The sequence below is a fragment of the Oncorhynchus clarkii genome, chromosome 20, assembly GCF_045791955.1.
Source record: "Oncorhynchus clarkii lewisi isolate Uvic-CL-2024 chromosome 20, UVic_Ocla_1.0, whole genome shotgun sequence".
In the NCBI taxonomy this organism is placed as follows: Eukaryota; Metazoa; Chordata; class Actinopteri; order Salmoniformes; family Salmonidae; genus Oncorhynchus; species Oncorhynchus clarkii.
The window spans coordinates 22,972,982-22,989,613 of NC_092166.1; the positions used below are offsets into that span (position 1 = coordinate 22,972,982).

The 16,632-nt window shown below is 41.9% G+C and overlaps 1 protein-coding gene across 1 annotated transcript in view; it reads left to right on the top strand.

Moving 5' to 3' along the window:
• LOC139377335 (cadherin-12-like) overlaps positions 1 to 14,229 on the top strand; it is a 28,260-nt gene extending 14,031 nt beyond the window's left edge. The window contains exons 3-12 of the mRNA XM_071120358.1: positions 499 to 793; positions 2,183 to 2,302; positions 3,847 to 4,014; positions 4,380 to 4,567; positions 7,153 to 7,406; positions 8,636 to 8,772; positions 10,690 to 10,811; positions 10,957 to 11,071; positions 12,561 to 12,812; positions 13,513 to 14,229. Coding sequence (XP_070976459.1) covers positions 499 to 793; positions 2,183 to 2,302; positions 3,847 to 4,014; positions 4,380 to 4,567; positions 7,153 to 7,406; positions 8,636 to 8,772; positions 10,690 to 10,811; positions 10,957 to 11,071; positions 12,561 to 12,812; positions 13,513 to 14,045 — 2,184 coding nt within the window. The 3' untranslated portion in view covers positions 14,046 to 14,229. The remainder of the gene's footprint in view (positions 1 to 498; positions 794 to 2,182; positions 2,303 to 3,846; positions 4,015 to 4,379; positions 4,568 to 7,152; positions 7,407 to 8,635; positions 8,773 to 10,689; positions 10,812 to 10,956; positions 11,072 to 12,560; positions 12,813 to 13,512) is intronic.
• The last annotated feature ends 2,403 nt before the right edge of the window (positions 14,230 to 16,632 follow it).

Here is a 16,632-nt window from a genome sequence, read left to right on the forward strand (position 1 = left end):
CTCCACCAAACTTTACATTTGGCACTATGCATTCGGGCAGGCATTCGGGCAGGTAGCGTTCACCTGGATCCACCAAAACCAGACTGCTCCATAGTCCAATGTCAGCCAGCTTTACACCACTCCAGCTGACGCTTGGCATTGCACATGGTGATTTTAGGCTTGTGTGCGGCTGTTGACCATGGAAACCCATGAAGCTCCCGGCGAACAGTTCTTGTGCTGACTTTGCTTCTAGAGTAATTTGGGAACTCGATAGTGAGTGTTGCAACCGAGGACAGACAATTTTTTTTAGAGTAGTAAAGTACCCTGAGATTCCTCACTTACTTGAATAGCATAATGTTGTATAACAGAGGTACAACACAGTTGTGACATGGCTGAAATCTAGCTCATGGAGAAGGTTGGGGAAATGTGAATACAACTAAAGTCACATAAATAACTAGGCCTAGTACATATATACATACTTTGATTCATTTACAAATACAACATGTTTTCTCTATTAAGCTTCACACAGACCTGGACAGGGATGACAGTGAGGTGAAGTACACTCTCTCAGGAGAAGGAGCAGGCACCATCTTCACCATAGACCAGACGACGGGCGACATCCATGCCTTGATGGGTTTGGACAGAGAGGAGAAGTCTTACTACACATTACGAGCTCAGGCTATGGACATGCACACAGGCAGGCCTCTGGAGCCTGAGTCTGAATTCATCATAAAAGTTCAAGACATAAATGACAATGAACCAAAGTTTTTAGAGGGTCCATATACAGCCAGTGTCCCAGAGATGTCACCAGGAGGTAAGAAAGGCACCTATACTGTATTTTTTGGCTTGTACAAATCCATATGGGGTAAAGCTACTGTGACAATGTTGGACAGTGCGCTACACTATGATATATGACAGGTATCCTTTAGGACTACAGTACAGGCCTAGTTATACTGTCTACGATTTCATCTTCATAGAATCATATGATTGAGACCGACATAGGTTGGTTTAATGTCATTGCAGGCAGGTGGCCTTGATGTTTTCTGTTGTAAATGTTTTTGCAGTTGAAGGGAATAAAGTACACTATTTGCCACAAAAACACACATTAAAAGCCAGCAACATTCATTCACAGTAAATTGCAGTGGACTCGCCCAGTGTTGGTCATCTCGAACAAACCGCACCATATTCTAAATGCTTGCATCGCATGCTGAAGATAATGAAATGAGCCGTTGTTTAAAGACCTAAACTGGGCTGAATAACAAAACATTAAGTCAACTCAACAACAATGCTAACGATGTACTACTTTTAACTAGACCTCAAATGACTCCCCTGAATTCATATCAAATCCAAGTAAGGCCTATGTAGATTCTCCTACCTCGATCAATGAGCACAGGTGGGGTTCCAGGCTCTGCCCATAACCAGCTAAACCCAACAAAACGTTACACACAGGTATTTAACATTCGCGCCCCTATCGCCGCAAACACTGGCACCAATACAGAGAGCACATGACCAGTCGATGGAAGTGAGGGAACACAAACAAAAGAAAAACGAGATTCAGTAAAGACAACATATGCATCACAGGTGTTTCCAAGTGTTCATGAGCTCATGAACACTGCACACACAGGAAAATGCAACAGATGAATGACATGGAATAATGAAAGAAACACATTCTAAGGAGCGAAATGGCTAAACGTCAGTATGACACAAAACAACACTGGCATTTCGGTGATAGTAGCGAACTGAAACCATGTAATTTAACAAAACACTGTGCTGTAAATGATTGGGTAAGGTCTTAGGAAAGTGTCAATGATAAATACATTATTTAGCCTACAGGGTGAAATTAATAGACAAGGCCTACACATTGATCTACATAAGAAGGTTAAATTAGGGATGGAGCGGCTAGGCCCCTGTGAGGTGAGGTTTATAACGCCATAAATCTCTTAATTCTCATAAAGTTTAAACCATGTGAACGCTTCAGACACCAGCATTCATCCAAAAAGTCCAGCTAAATTGTCTTGCTTTGAATGACATCAGAAATCCTATAGTCTACGTAGGTTACATTGCATGTCAGAATGTGTCTGATTATGTCGTTACGTTTTTCTTGATAACTCCAAAACCATACGGATATTCTTAAAACGTAATGCTTGAAGTCACAAAAAGAACAGTATTTCTAACAATTTCCTCCCCTTTGTCTGACACACAGGTACTTTTGTTATGCAGGTGACTGCCACCGATACTGACGACCCCACCTATGGGAATAGTGCACGGATCGTCTACAGTATCCTACATGGACAGCCTTACTTTTCAGTCGACTCCAAAACTGGTGAGATCACAACACAGTTCAAATCAAGGCACATCCACAATGTCACATGGAGAGATTTGAAAACCAAATGTGACTGGCTTTTATGTGACTGGCTTTTACAATGGCAAAATATAAAGCTGTACCACTGATGTAACCAAATTGAAACTCCAGGTTGCACAGCAATATACAAAAATGTTCGACCAAATTGGTCACACTTTAGAGCCCTGACCACTGCAATATCTTATTATCTTATTTTTATGTATTTGATTTTTGTAGATACACTACATGGCCAAAAGTACCGGTTCGTCGAACATCTCATTCCAAATTCATGGGCATTAATATGGAGTTGGTCCCCCATTTGCAGCTATAACAGCCTCCACTCTTCTAGAAGGGCTTTCCACTAGATGTTGGAACATTGCTGCAGGGACTTGATTTCATTGAACCACAAGAGTATTAGTGAGGTCGGGCACTTATGTTGGGCAGTTAAACCTGGCTCGCAGTCGGCGTTCCAATTCAACCCAAAGGTGTTCGAAAGAGTTAATGTCAGGGCTTTGTGCAGGCCTGTCAAGTTCTTATACACTGAGTGATTCATCACTCCAGGGAACGAGTTTCCACTGCTCCAGAGTACAATGGCGGCAAGCTTTACACCACTCCAGCCGATGCTTGACATTGTGCATGGTAATCTTAGGCTTGTGTGCGGCAGCTTGGCCATGGAAACCCATTTCATGAAGCTCCCAATGAACTGTGTTTGTGCTGTTCATCATTCCAGAGGCAGTTTGGAACTCAGTAGTGAGTGTTGCAAAGAGGACAGATGATTTGTACACGCTACGCGCTTTAGCACTTGGCAGTCCCGTTCTGTGATCTTCTGTGGCCCGCTGAGCCGTTATTGCTACTAAATGTTTCCACTTCACAAGAACAGCACTTACAGTTAGTTTACCAGGGCAGCTCTAGCAGGGCAGAAATTTGGCATCCTATGACGGTGCCACTTTGAAAGTCACTGAGCTCTTCAGTAAGCCCATTCTACAGCCAATGCTTGACTATGAAGATTGCATGGTTGTGTGCTCGGTTTTATACACCTGTCAGCAACGGGTGTGGCTGAAATAGCCAAATCTACTAATTTGAAGGGGTGTCCACATACTTTTGTATATATAGTGTACACTGAGATAGCCTTTTTTGCAGATAAAGTGGACTGAGAGTATAGGGAAACACCCTGCTTGACAACACAGTGCAATTCCTTTACCTTTTTACTCATTGTCAGTGGCAACTTGTGACCCTGTTGTACCTGTACCATGGACTGACTCCTGATCAAACGCTATTCACTATTTACACAAAATCCACCTCTTCTTAATTCCCCCCAGTAACATCAAAGTGGATACGATCTCTTATAGTCACAACTCATCTCTCTTTCTACCCCTGTGTTCCCTCTCTCTCTCTCTGCCTCTCTCTCTCTCTCTCTCTCTCTCTCTCTCTCTCTCTCTCTCTCTCTCTCTCTCTCTCTCTCTCTCTTGTTTCTCTCCCTCACACACACTTACATCTTCCCTGTTTGTTTCTGTGACCTCGAACAGGGGTGATAAGGACTGCTTTACCCAACATGGACCGTGAAATGAAGGAGCTGTACCAGGTCCTTATTCAGGCCAAGGATATGGGCGGGCAGCTGGGGGGACTAGCCGGAACAACCACCATCAACGTCACCCTCAGCGACGTCAACGACAACCCCCCCAGGTTTTCAAAAAGTGTGCCACATTGCATTTAAATGACAACAGTTTTGTTTGCTGTTAGCCAATAAATCTAGTAAGTCTAACTAGTATGAAAGTTGAATGCCTGTGTAAATTGTGTGTGCTGAATGTCACCTTATATCTCTAGGCAATTTAATCTAATGATGAATTCATGTTAATCAGTGTAAATCAATTATAATGAGGTTATGCACTGTCTATACATAATCAATTGTTTAAAATGACCAGAGAAGTGATAACTGCACAGAGGATAATGTGAGTCTGTTGTCCTTACTTAACACTACCGCCGGGACTTGACACATACAAAAATCAGCCAATAACAGGTTGTATTTTAAACTTTCTTGTCCGTCTTTATTTTCCGGCAGGTATTCTCCACCTCAGGGTCCCAGAATCATCGTCTGTGGGCTCAGCAGTAGGGAAGGTCAGAGCTCATGACCTGGACTCTGGGAAGAATGCAGAGGTGGAATATTCTATAGTTCCTGGTGATGAAGGCAACATGTTTGACATCACCTACAACGGGCACAGTCAGGAGGGAATCATAGTCCTTAGAAAAGTAGGAATTCACAACCCTTCACCAGTCACTTAATTTAACTTGCACCCTTTTTCTCTGTGATGAGGATACTGTAGGTCCAGAAATGATATCCATTGCTCTTGGTTATGGGACAGTTTCTCAATTCCTTCCATGAGAATTTCAGATCAGTTATGATAGATCATGAGCAATGCAGTTCACATAGATAATTAAAATAATGTACTACTTGGGCCTTGGAATATTAATAGATTATTTCTGCATACCTCCTCTTATCACAGCTACAAACCACCCTCAGAACCTAACCAGGAGGAAGTATGGAGAACTTGATGATCCCTATTTTCTGGAAGTCTAAAAATGTTTTGTGATATTTTTCGCAGGAAAGTGCCCACCCACTGGGCACTGACGTCATGTCAATGTCTATTCCACATTGGTTCAACGTCCTTTCATTGAAATTACGTGGAAACAGTGTTGATTCAACCAGTGTGTGCCCAGTGGGCAATGTTTTTGGATTTAGCTGACATGAATAAATAAATGCCTCCAAGGCTAGGATCAGAAAACACACCTCCTGATGGGATGTGACAAGCAGGAACCCCTTTAGACATCCTCTTTGCAGCAGCTCTTCTCTCAGTGACCCACAGACTTCCAAACTCTTATCTTCACATAAATGGATAGTTGGAAAAAAAAAGCTTTTGTACTGGGTTTGACTGCACCTCTCGTTTGTTCTGGGATGATATTATTACTTGTTCACAGATGGGGTCTGTATCTTGCAGCTGTGCGAGTTACGTCGCAAATACTGTGTTTTTCTGTTTCTGGAGGACGTCCTTGGATAGATAGACGTCTCCCGAAGTGCCACTTGCATTTGTGTGACAATGATACTTCAAAGCATTCGGCACTTTCTTGCAAATACATAGTGGGAATTGTATGTAAATGCTTCGTTGTCTTCTGAAATTGAAATTATTATAGGGCCATCGTTTTGTAGATCTTTGTATCACAGCCATCTGTCTTATTGCTCTGTCTATTGCTCCCACCCTCTAACTGTGAGACATCTACAAGGTCCTGACAAGTAGCCCAAAATGACAAACCATATACCTGACTTGTGTACATTTGCTAAAACAGCACCTGACCACCCACTGTGAAAGCCCAGGTGTTGGAGGAAAGTATAGAAAATTGCTGAGACAGGTTATTTTACTCCCGTCTCTGACTTAGGGAGGGCTCAGCCAACGTTTGCCACAGTGTGATAAGAGGATTTGGAATAATGGGTTCAAGGGATAATCGGCTCCGTCAAAATAAAAGATTATAGTGAAATGGTAGGTAAACTGCCTGTGGGATTTGAATGCCCTCGACATGTATTTGTGTGTCAAGATATCGGGGTCTTTCTACATTGGACAGTTTGCTGGATTTAGTTTCGGTCTGAAAGCGCAACCTAATCTAAGATATGCTTCAAGACTCCAGTAGTTATTATCTGGAAGGTTCCAACCTTTATACGTTAGACTATCAACCACTTTTGATTGATTTGAGATAATATGATCTCTTTCCAAGCTGAGCTCTGGTATATTACTACCATGTGGATTATCAGTGAATTTAAAAATAAGTCTCCCCTCTCATTTTAAGTAGTAGGTTGAGGCACTTTGCTATCCCATTGATCTCCTAGATGATGAGGCAAGGGAGGTGAGTCAGGCACACAGGAGGGCAAGTGAAAACAGCAGGAGCTTCCTCGCACAAATACTGTAATTGACACCTCTGTGCGGATGATAAGACATTCCACTAGGTTGCGGATTTGTGGTGGAAGGTAGAGTAGCAGGATATAGGCCCAAACTAACAAAGGGTGGGTTCAATTTCCAGATCATTCATATTTTCCCTGCTAATTTACATTTATGCAGTGTTGCAGGAATTATGTTCCCTGCATGTAACACTGAACGGTGCTTTTAGGATGGGATGGCACACATGCTGTGGTGCCTGTGCTCCTGCATCACCGGCCCACTCCTGTTGTCTGTCTGGTTGTTATCTAGTCAGCAGGGTGGCTGCCATTTTCACAGATGACCAGATGTTTGCATGCATGTGCCTCAGACAGGGACTGCTGTGTGTGTGTGTGTGTTGACAGTGTGTGTGTTTGGCTGTAAGCACAAACTAGGAACCCAGCTGAGATAATGTAAGACTGTAACATTGGGTTAGAAAGCTGTTCTCAAAGTCTCTTCCTGAAAATCTGTCAAAACCTAAGCACTCACTTTTCATGTCTCAAATGGCTTAAAAGCTGAGACACTGAAGAACATGAATCTCTTTTGGTAAAAGCACATGGAAACCAAACCTTTTGGTTAATTTTAATCTGCATCAATCTTGGTTGGTGCTGTTAATGGTGACATTTCCATATCAAAGTGCTTGACTTCCGTCTCTGTTGAGCATACTAAACCGAACAGAGGTGTTAACAAACTGAACCAAGACAAGTATGTCCCCCTAAGCTTTGTATTTGACCATTGCACAGTATATTCAGTGTTCGTGTAAAATGTTCGCTTTTTTGAAGGTGTTAATTCAATCATTCTATGTTGATTGATATTTCTGAATAATAAATGCATTTCACTTTGCTGATTACTCCTTCACTCATTATGTTTCAGCATCTCGACTACGAAAACAAAAGGTCGTACACCTTTAAAGTGGAGGCCTCCAACGCTCACCTGGACCCCCGGTTCCTCCACCTGGGCCCTTTCAAAGACACCACCACAGTCAAGGTCAATGTGCTGGATGTGAACGAACCCCCTGTGTTCACTAAGACCTCTTACACCATAGATGTGTATGAGGATACTCCTGTGGGCACAATTATTGGATCAGTTACTGCACAGGACCTAGACGCAAGCAGCAGTGCAGTTAGGTTCGTCATCATGCATACATTTATACATTATATGTACAGTACCAGTCAAAAGTTTGGACACACCTACTCATTCAAGGATTTTTCTTTGTTTTGACTATTTTCTACATTGTAGACTAATAGGGAAGACATCAAAACGATGAAATAACACATATGGAGTTATGTAGTAACCAAAAAAGTGTTAAACAAAAAAAAGGGTGGTTACTTTGAAGTATCTCAGTTATAAAACATATTTTGATTTGTTTAACAATTGTTGGTTACTACATGATTCCATATGTGTTATTTCATAGGTTTAATGTCTTCACTATTATTCTACAATGTAGAAAATAGTCAAAATAAAGAAAAACCCTTGAATGAGTAGGTGTGTCCAAACTTTTGACTGGTACTGTATTTAATAAGTGTAATTTGCCTACTGTATGTTTACTTAAGGGTGAGCTCCATCACAGCTGGGGTTGAGAAATGGGTCCATCATGGGCTGAGTTACTTTACATTTGGGAACCTATCTCTGACATCTTAAGACCCACCTGTCGCTCTGCTCTTCAGAGGTATACATGAACACTGATCTACTATCACATTTGGCCTGTTGTTTATCGTCATCTTTCAAATGTTTTTCAAGTACAGTTGACTTCCACTCTGTTAGTGTTGAGAGCGGGAATGTGAGACGCAGGACATGTCTTGCACAAGACCATCCAAATAGTTTGTAGCCCAGCTGTGTGTTTTTTGTTGTCTATGAATATTTCATGGCTTACTACAAATGGAAGAGGCAGTAATTCACCTTGCTTGAAAGGCAGTCTTCGTGATGGCTGCTTAATATTTTAGAGCATTACATTTGTCATCGTTCTCTTGGGATATGGAACACTTAAATGTACTCAAACGCTGATCAGAACACAACCAGGCTGCATCCCAAAATACATCCTATTCCCTATGTAGGGCACTTCCTTTGACCAGGCCCTGGGGATAGGGAATAGGATGATATTTGGGACAAATCCTTAGTCTCTACATGAAAAGAAAATGATTATTCGTCTGTGTAATGTTTGCTGTCATAGCCTTGGTCTTTATTTGATTGGTCTTTCTGACATTTCTCCTTGGGGACCAATAAAATGTGGATCTATCGCTATAGATCTATTACGTAGAAAAGGTATGGCAAAAATAAGTCTTGATTGAGAGATGCCATGTGAGGTTGAGGGAATCATATGTATATGTTTATTATATGTTTTCTGCATGTTTTGTAGGTACTCTATTGAGTGGAAGAGGCCTGTGGACAGCTGCTTTGACATTGATACTGTGGAAGGGACCATCTCCACCAACGAGATGTTGGACAGAGAGAGTAATAGGCAGCACAATATCTCTGCAGTGGCCACTAAAGTTAGTAAGTATTGGGACAAAGAGTTAATATGTATATAATATATATTAATATTAGAGGAGGCTGGTTGGAGGAGCTTTAGGAGGACAGGCTCACTGTAATGGCTGGACTGGAATTAATGGAATGGAGTCAAACACGTTGTTTCCATGTGCTTGATGTGTTTGGTAACATTAATTTATTCCATTCCAGCCATTACAATGAGCCAGTCCGCCTATAACTCCTTCCACCAGCCTCCTCTGGTTAATATACAATGCATTTGGAAAGTAATTAGACCCCTTGACTTTCCCACATTTCGTTACGTTACAGCCTTAATTCTAAAAGGTATTAAATATTCATTATTTCTCGTCAATCTACACACCCTTTGCTATGAAACACGAAATTGAGCTCAGATGCATCCTGTTTCCGTTGATCATTCTTGAGATGTTTCTACACTTGATTGGAGTCCACCTGTGGTAAATTCAATTGATTGAACCTGATTTGGAAAGACACACACCTGTCTATAGAAGGTCTCACAATTGACAGTGCATGTCAGAGCATAAACCAAGCCATGAGGTTGAAGGAATTGTCCGTAGAGCACAGAGATAGGATTGTGTCGAGGCACAGATCTGGGGAAGGGTACATCCTGGGGAAGTGGCATCATCCTTAAGCCTAGTGGTGGCAGCATCATGCTGGGGGATGTTTATCAGTGGCAGGGACTGGGAGACTAGTCAGGATCGAGGGAAAGATGAACGGAGCAAAGTACAGAGGTATCCTTGATGGAAACCTGCTACAGAGTTCTCAGGATCTCAGACTGGGGCGAAGGTTAATCTTCTAACAGGACAACTACCCTAAACACACAGCCAAGACAACACAGGAGTGACTTCAGGACAAGTCTCTGAATGTCCTTGAGTGGCCCAGCCAGAACCTAGTCTTGAACCCGACCGAACATTTCTGGAGAGACCTGAAAATAGCTGTGCATGTCACGTCCTGACCTTAGTTCCTTTTTTATGTCTCTATTTCAGTTTGGTCAGGGCGTGAGTTGGGGTGGGCATTCTATGTGTTCTATGTTTTTGTATTTATGAGTTTGGCCTGGTATGGTTCCCAATCAGAGGCAGCTGTTTATCGTTGTCTCTGATTGAGTACCATACTTAGGCAGCCTGTTTTCCCATTATGATTTGGAATAAGGCTGTAACGTAACAAAATGTGTAAAAAGTGGTCTGAATACAAACCGAGTGCACCGCGGCCGTATTCACAAAGCCTCTCAGAGTAGAACTGTTGATCTAAGATCATTTTTTCCCTTTTAAATCATCATGAACAAGAGGGGGGCCCTGCTCCTAGATCAGCACTTCTCTAAGACTTCTCTGGAGCAAATAACTTGGATGGAGTTTGCAGTAGTTCACCTACACACACAATGTTCCATTCTTTTGGCACCATCTAGTGGAATTGACTTATACTCATAGTAATGCAGACTGACAGATTATACTGTATGAACTAATGCTATTTCTCCACTGGAAGGGCGGCTTTTTATATGGGAAGCTTTTCAATTGGAAAAAAATAATTAACATGATAAATCACCCAATACTATCAACACATATTATTAATATCTTATTATTTGTCTGTGCTGCCATTTGTTTTTTTATTATAAAAAAATAAAAATTCAATGGCTTTTAAGTGTTGTGTTATTTCATTATCAATTTCATATTGATTGAATGAGGCATGCAATTCCAAATGCAAACAGAGAGTGTCACTGTTGCATATTTTATCAAGCTAGAATTAACATGTGCCCAATAAACCACAATACTGATTGTTTTAAAAAGCAGTTCAGACATGATAAGAGAAAGGACTTTTGCAATGCTCACTCATTTGTGATGCTCACTGAGGTCCACTATGTGCATGGTGTATTTATTATGTGTTGTATGATTACTGTTTTCTTTGATCCTGCAGACAACCCTCTCCTATCCAACAAGGTCACAGTCACAGTCAATGTGCTGGATGTCAACGAGTTCCCTCCGGAGCTTGCCGTTCCCTTTGACACTTTTGTCTGTGAAAATGCAGAAGTAGGCCAGGCAAGTACAGTTCCACTGTGAGAAAGACTGTGTGCGTGCGCTGAGTGCCGGTGTGTGTGAGAGAGAATGAAAGAGAATAATTGTGATAAATAGTTTCTCCACTTGGTTCTACGCCTAAAGTTGAAAGTTCTTTGTGCTTTGCCAGGTAATTCAGACCATCACTGCTACGGACAAGGATCTTCCTGCTGTTGGACAGAGGTTCTTCTTCAAGTCCCCTAGGGAAATCAGAAACAGGAATTTCACCGTGCGAGACTTTGGAAGTAAGCCACATTTTTTCCCTCCAGGAAAAGAAAGAGAGAGAGAGAGAGAGAGAGAGAGAGGCACGTTCAATAAGGATATTTTTATAGAAAGTTTCTTTATACAATAATATTATACAGGGACTATCTATTATGATGCAGTGCCAAATGACTCACTACAAATCTTTTTCCTTGATACTAGCTCCCTAAAATATCCACAAACAATTGGTATTGTTTAGAGTTTTTGTCACGACCCAGGGGATGTCAGGCACTGCAGCCCCCACAAGCCCCCCACCCCCCTAGGAAATGATCTCTAAGACAACAATATTTTCTCTCAGCCTCATGGCAAAATGTGTAAAATAGCTTGACATTTTATTTTTTTCGAAACTGCACTACGCCACTGATACCAGGGTGTAAACATCCGGCCAACGAGGGTTTCCAATCAGGCCCGCGTGTGGTTTAAAATCAATTGAAACAAACTATTTGTAGATTGTGCCCAGCTCGCTAATAATCACCAGAATGAAAGCTAGACATAGAAAATTCCCAGAACGATGGATGGAGAACAATTATTTTCCAATTTGATGTAGAGGAAAGGCCTCACTGAAGTCCGAATGCGGCACACCGGGGCAAGATGAGTTTGACACCCCTGCCCTAGAGCCTTACCATCTCACCAACCTCTGTCAGTATTTTTCTAACACAATAACGCATAAATATCAGGCTTGATTCAGAGGGACAGCAGCGCTCATGGCAATCGCAGAAAACAGGCACAAGGTGTGCTTTAATGGCTCCTACTTGTCAAGTGAGATCTTTGTCCATCCAGGCAGAGGGAAGGCTGTACAGAGTCAGTTCACAACCACTATCCTGGTGCTGGAGAGGAGAGGAGGCAGGGCACATCTCGACACTTCATCTCTGTATAGCCGTAAAAACGTCAGGCCTGTGTTTGTTTCTCAGAGCCGTGCATTGTGCTGCTGGCCCTATTTGGTTTCTGTTGTACATTCTAAGTACACACCTTCACCTTATTTCAAATAAGCCAAAAACCAAAAGCGGTAAAAGTGACAATTATACATCTCCCCTGAGATGTAAAGGTCGGGCTTGATAAAGGTCGGGCTTAGACATCAGCAAATGCATGTAGCCCAAGACCGGCAGCGTTGTAGATCTTTAGTACAGGCCCCTATATTCCTCCTGGAACAAAGAGGATTAAATAAGAACTAAGGAACTACTGCATGTATGTACTCTCAGTTGTATTACAAGTGAACACTCTCTGATGGTCTCTCATTTGGTTTTCAGACAACACTGGGGGGATCGTGACCAGACAGGCGTATAGGATTTCAGTCAGATATTTAGAGTTAATCGTTAATGGACGTGTGGGGTTTCAGCCATGTTGGGTTAATGGTTGTCATTTGGTTTCCAGACAACACTGCGGGAATAGTGACCAGATGTCTAGGGTTCCAGGATGGATTTATTGATTGATTTGAGACATGTAGGGTTAAGGATTGTGTCATTTCGTTTCCAGACAACACGGCGGGGATAGTGACCAAGCGTGTAGGGTTCCAGAGGCGGGTCCAGGAGTACTACGTGATACCTGTGGTGGTGGAGGACAATGGGTATCCAGCCCAGAGCAGCACCGGCACCCTCACTGTCCGAGTGTGTGCCTGTGTGACTGAAGGGTCACTCCTGTCCTGCACGGCAGAGGCAGTCTTCCTACCAATGGGCCTCAGCACCTGGGCAGTGATGGCCATTTTACTGTGCATGGTCATACTCCTGGGTAAGTCCTGTCTATCATTCAGACTGCGATCCTGGTGCAGAGGCAGAGTATTTCTGAACTTTTCATCTGACACCTTGAGAATGAGAGTAATAATGATTACCCCAAGTATTTATTTCCAACTACAGTATAAACTCTGTAAATGCAATTAATCAGAATGTTAAAGTGTATCATTTTACACTAGGGGGAGCTGAAGTCCTAACGTACAGTAACTTCATTAAATTGATGTCACAATTTGAAAAATGGCCCTTGAAACAGTCCCATAATCATAATCATACTTATAGGTCGATTTAGCTCATTTTTCTTGGTCTGGCCATTCCCCCCTACTTTTTCCTACTAAAGTATCTCTTGCTGTTGCATAACACAGTGAGCACTTCATTAGTATGGAGTAGGCTGCTGTGCTGTAGTCTCTACTGTCTGCCATTGGGAAAGAGGAAAAGGGGAGGGAGAGGGAGATGAAAGCCAGGTGAAACAGCCTTTCATCCTGTCTCAGTACTACAATAGTGACAGATAGCATGTCTGGAGAAATAAGGAAATTAGCTAATGGCTCCTAACACATGACATCCCACTGTCTCTCTTCCCATACCCTCCTACAGTACCTTGAAAGGCTCTTGAAATGCACGTCAATGTATATTTTCACTGCAGTACATCTATGTATGTAAAAGATAACACACTGTGTGTGCTTGGTTCTTTTATGTTGTAGCGATCTTTGCACTCTATGTCGGCCTGAGACGGCAGAAGAAGAGGGAGACGTTGATGTCATCCAAGGAGGACATCCGGGACAACGTGATCCACTACGATGATGAGGGGGGCGGCGAGGAGGACACCCACGCCTTCGACATGGGCACTCTGAGGAACACCAAAGCCATCAAGGAAAAAATGCTCCGCAGGGGCACAGGGTCAGAGGTCATTGCCCAAACTGAGATCAATGAGTCAACCCCCACCACAGAGGGCAGCGCAGACATCATCAGGGACTACATCCACCAGCGTCTCCAGGAGAACCACCTGGGTTTCTCTGCTCCGCCGTATGACTCACTGGTCACGTATGCCTACGAGGGGGATGGGTCGGTGGGCGAGTCGCTAAGCTCCATCGAGTCGTGGATGGCAGACGGAGGAGAAGACTTCAAATACCTCAGCGAGTGGGGGCCACCCTTTAAAACTGTAGCAGGGATATTAGACAAAGACAAAACAGATCCTCCCGTGGCGGAAGTGAAGGAGAGCCGAGAGTGCTTGTGAGGACAAGACAAGCAGAAAAGACTAATGTGTTACTTTTATGGTAGATTTGTTTTTAAAGACAATGGGAATAAAATCAAGCCTTTCCGTTCAGTTTTAATCATATTTTGTGGTGGCTGTTATTGTTGTTTATTTAGAAGACAGAACATTTGAAATGTTTTATTAAAATAAACTTGATAACCCTCTCTAAGTGCCTCAGGAACTGCTCTGTTTGTATGTAACTAAAAAGTTTGCCCGAATATCCAGAATCTACAAAATGTCTTTAAAAAAAAGTATATTTAAAAGAGTCCCTCTCAACCATCCTCACATAGGCCAGCTGCACTCACACAATTGTGCTAAACTTGGCCTTTAGACAATAAACCTTCAAAAGCGTGCAATTGTGAAAAACTCTTATCCTTGGATTCTGATGACCGAGCTCGAATTGACGGTACCGCTAATCACAATAGGCAAATTGTTTCCATCGAAAACAAGAGCCAACCAATGGGACTTGTTTGTCTTGTGCATCAGTGAGGAGCTACACGTTTTCATCCCCTTCTATTCTTGTCAAATTAAATGTCAAGTGATTTTTAAATGTCAACTGCAGTGGCATCTTTTATTGTAATGCAATTCTTGTCGAAGACCATGAGGATGAGACTATCTGGAGAAATACAAGCTTTCGACTTAACCACACACAAACTGCATTAAGCAGTCGGATGTATACATTTACTTTACAGCAAGTCAGCAGGGTAAGCTCAGACCGTTTCAGAGCATTATTTGATTTGTTCATCTACAATATGTTTAACATATTTCAATGTAGGCCTATGTTGATCTACCTAAATGCATACATTAACAAAGAACATGTTTCCTTTTGAGTTTTGATTCATATCTCCTACATTGTTATAATACTAAACACACAATCCTTGAGTAGGCAAGTGATAAACAGTTAATTGTTTTAGCGTGTGTTTTATTTGTTGAAGTAAGCAAATAGGTTGTGAACCTACACTGAGTGTACAAAACATTAGGAACACCTTCCTAATATTAAGTTGCACCCTCTTAAGCCCTCAGAACAGCCTCAATTAGTCTGTGCATGGACTACAAGGAGTCGAAAGCGTTCCGCAGGATTGCTGACTCATGTTGGCTCTAATGCTTCCCACAGTTGTGTCAAGTTGGCTGGATGTCCTTTGAGTGGTGGACCATTCTTGATACACAAAGGAAACTGTTGAGTGTGAAAAACCCAGCAGTGTTGCAGTTCTTGACACACTCAAACCTGTGTGCCTGGCACTTACTACCATACCCCGTTCAAAGGAACTTAAATCTTTTGTCTTGCCTATTCACCCTCTGAATGACACACGTACGTACACAATCCATGTCTCAATTGTCTCAAGGTTTAAAAATCGTTCTTTAACCCATCTCCTCCCCTTCATCTACACTGATTCGTGGATTTAACAAGTGACATCAATACGGGATCATAGCTTTCACCTTGATTCACCTGGCCAGTCTATGTCATGGAAAGAGAAGGTGTTCCTAATGTTTTGTACAATCAGTTTATTGTCGCATCTTGAAGGTGACATAAAAAGATTTACGGTAATTCCTTTTTTATTGTACTGGTAAAAACAATATGGATGATTTGTAAGTGTGTGGCTCAACATATCCAATATCCACACACAGCGAATTTATTCTACTCCCAGAGAGCAACATGACATACACGTTGACCCTAATCAACATGTCATCATACTAAATCATTGTTATGTTATTCACATATACAGCAGTAACCCCCAGGCCAGAGGCAGCCACACCTCTGGAAGTGAGAACATGGATGAAGACATCATCATCAGGCTGCCAAACTACCGATACCCCCCACTACACAATATTATGTTCCTTGCTCAAATGCTGGGGCCTTTATTGGCCATCCTAATTCCGTGCAAAGACATTCATTGTGGCTATTTAAGAAAATCTCTTTTTCCTCAACACTATACCACCAGCAGAGGTCTAGAAAGACCTGTTTTACTCAGGCAGTTGAAATGGCATTTTCTGAGGAATTCCCTTCTCTATGTTGAAATAGATAGATCATAAAAAGTTCCTCTTTGAGGAATTCTCCAAGATGTTAATTACGTGTGTGCTTTCTTTCTCTTTCTCCACAAAACCACCTATTTTGTCCACTTGTTGGCAAACTGCATAACGAGCACAACATCAGAATTCTTCTTTTAACTACTTTAACTAGCTCAATAAGAATAATTATGGAAAGCAGGGGCTGAATCTTGACATCTGATTGATCTTGTGAAGATGATTGTTGCATGTTGACTCAATGTATAGCTTTGAGATATAAGGTTAATTGGGGGGGGGGGATCTGTGTATCTCTTGGGGTTCCTACTTTTTAATACTTCATTTCCACATGGATAATTCACTCTCTGATAAAATATCTGGAAATACTGTAGCCTTAAATATATTAACAGTTGCATAATGTCTTAGTGCTGTAAGTATTTTATTTTATGTTATTGTTAATACTATTATAAACTGAAGAACCCTTCAATACTCCTTCAAGGTTATTTTCAGAGGTTTCATGTAATAATGATTCAGGTCAAATCCTGTTACTCTACTGTATTAGATTTTT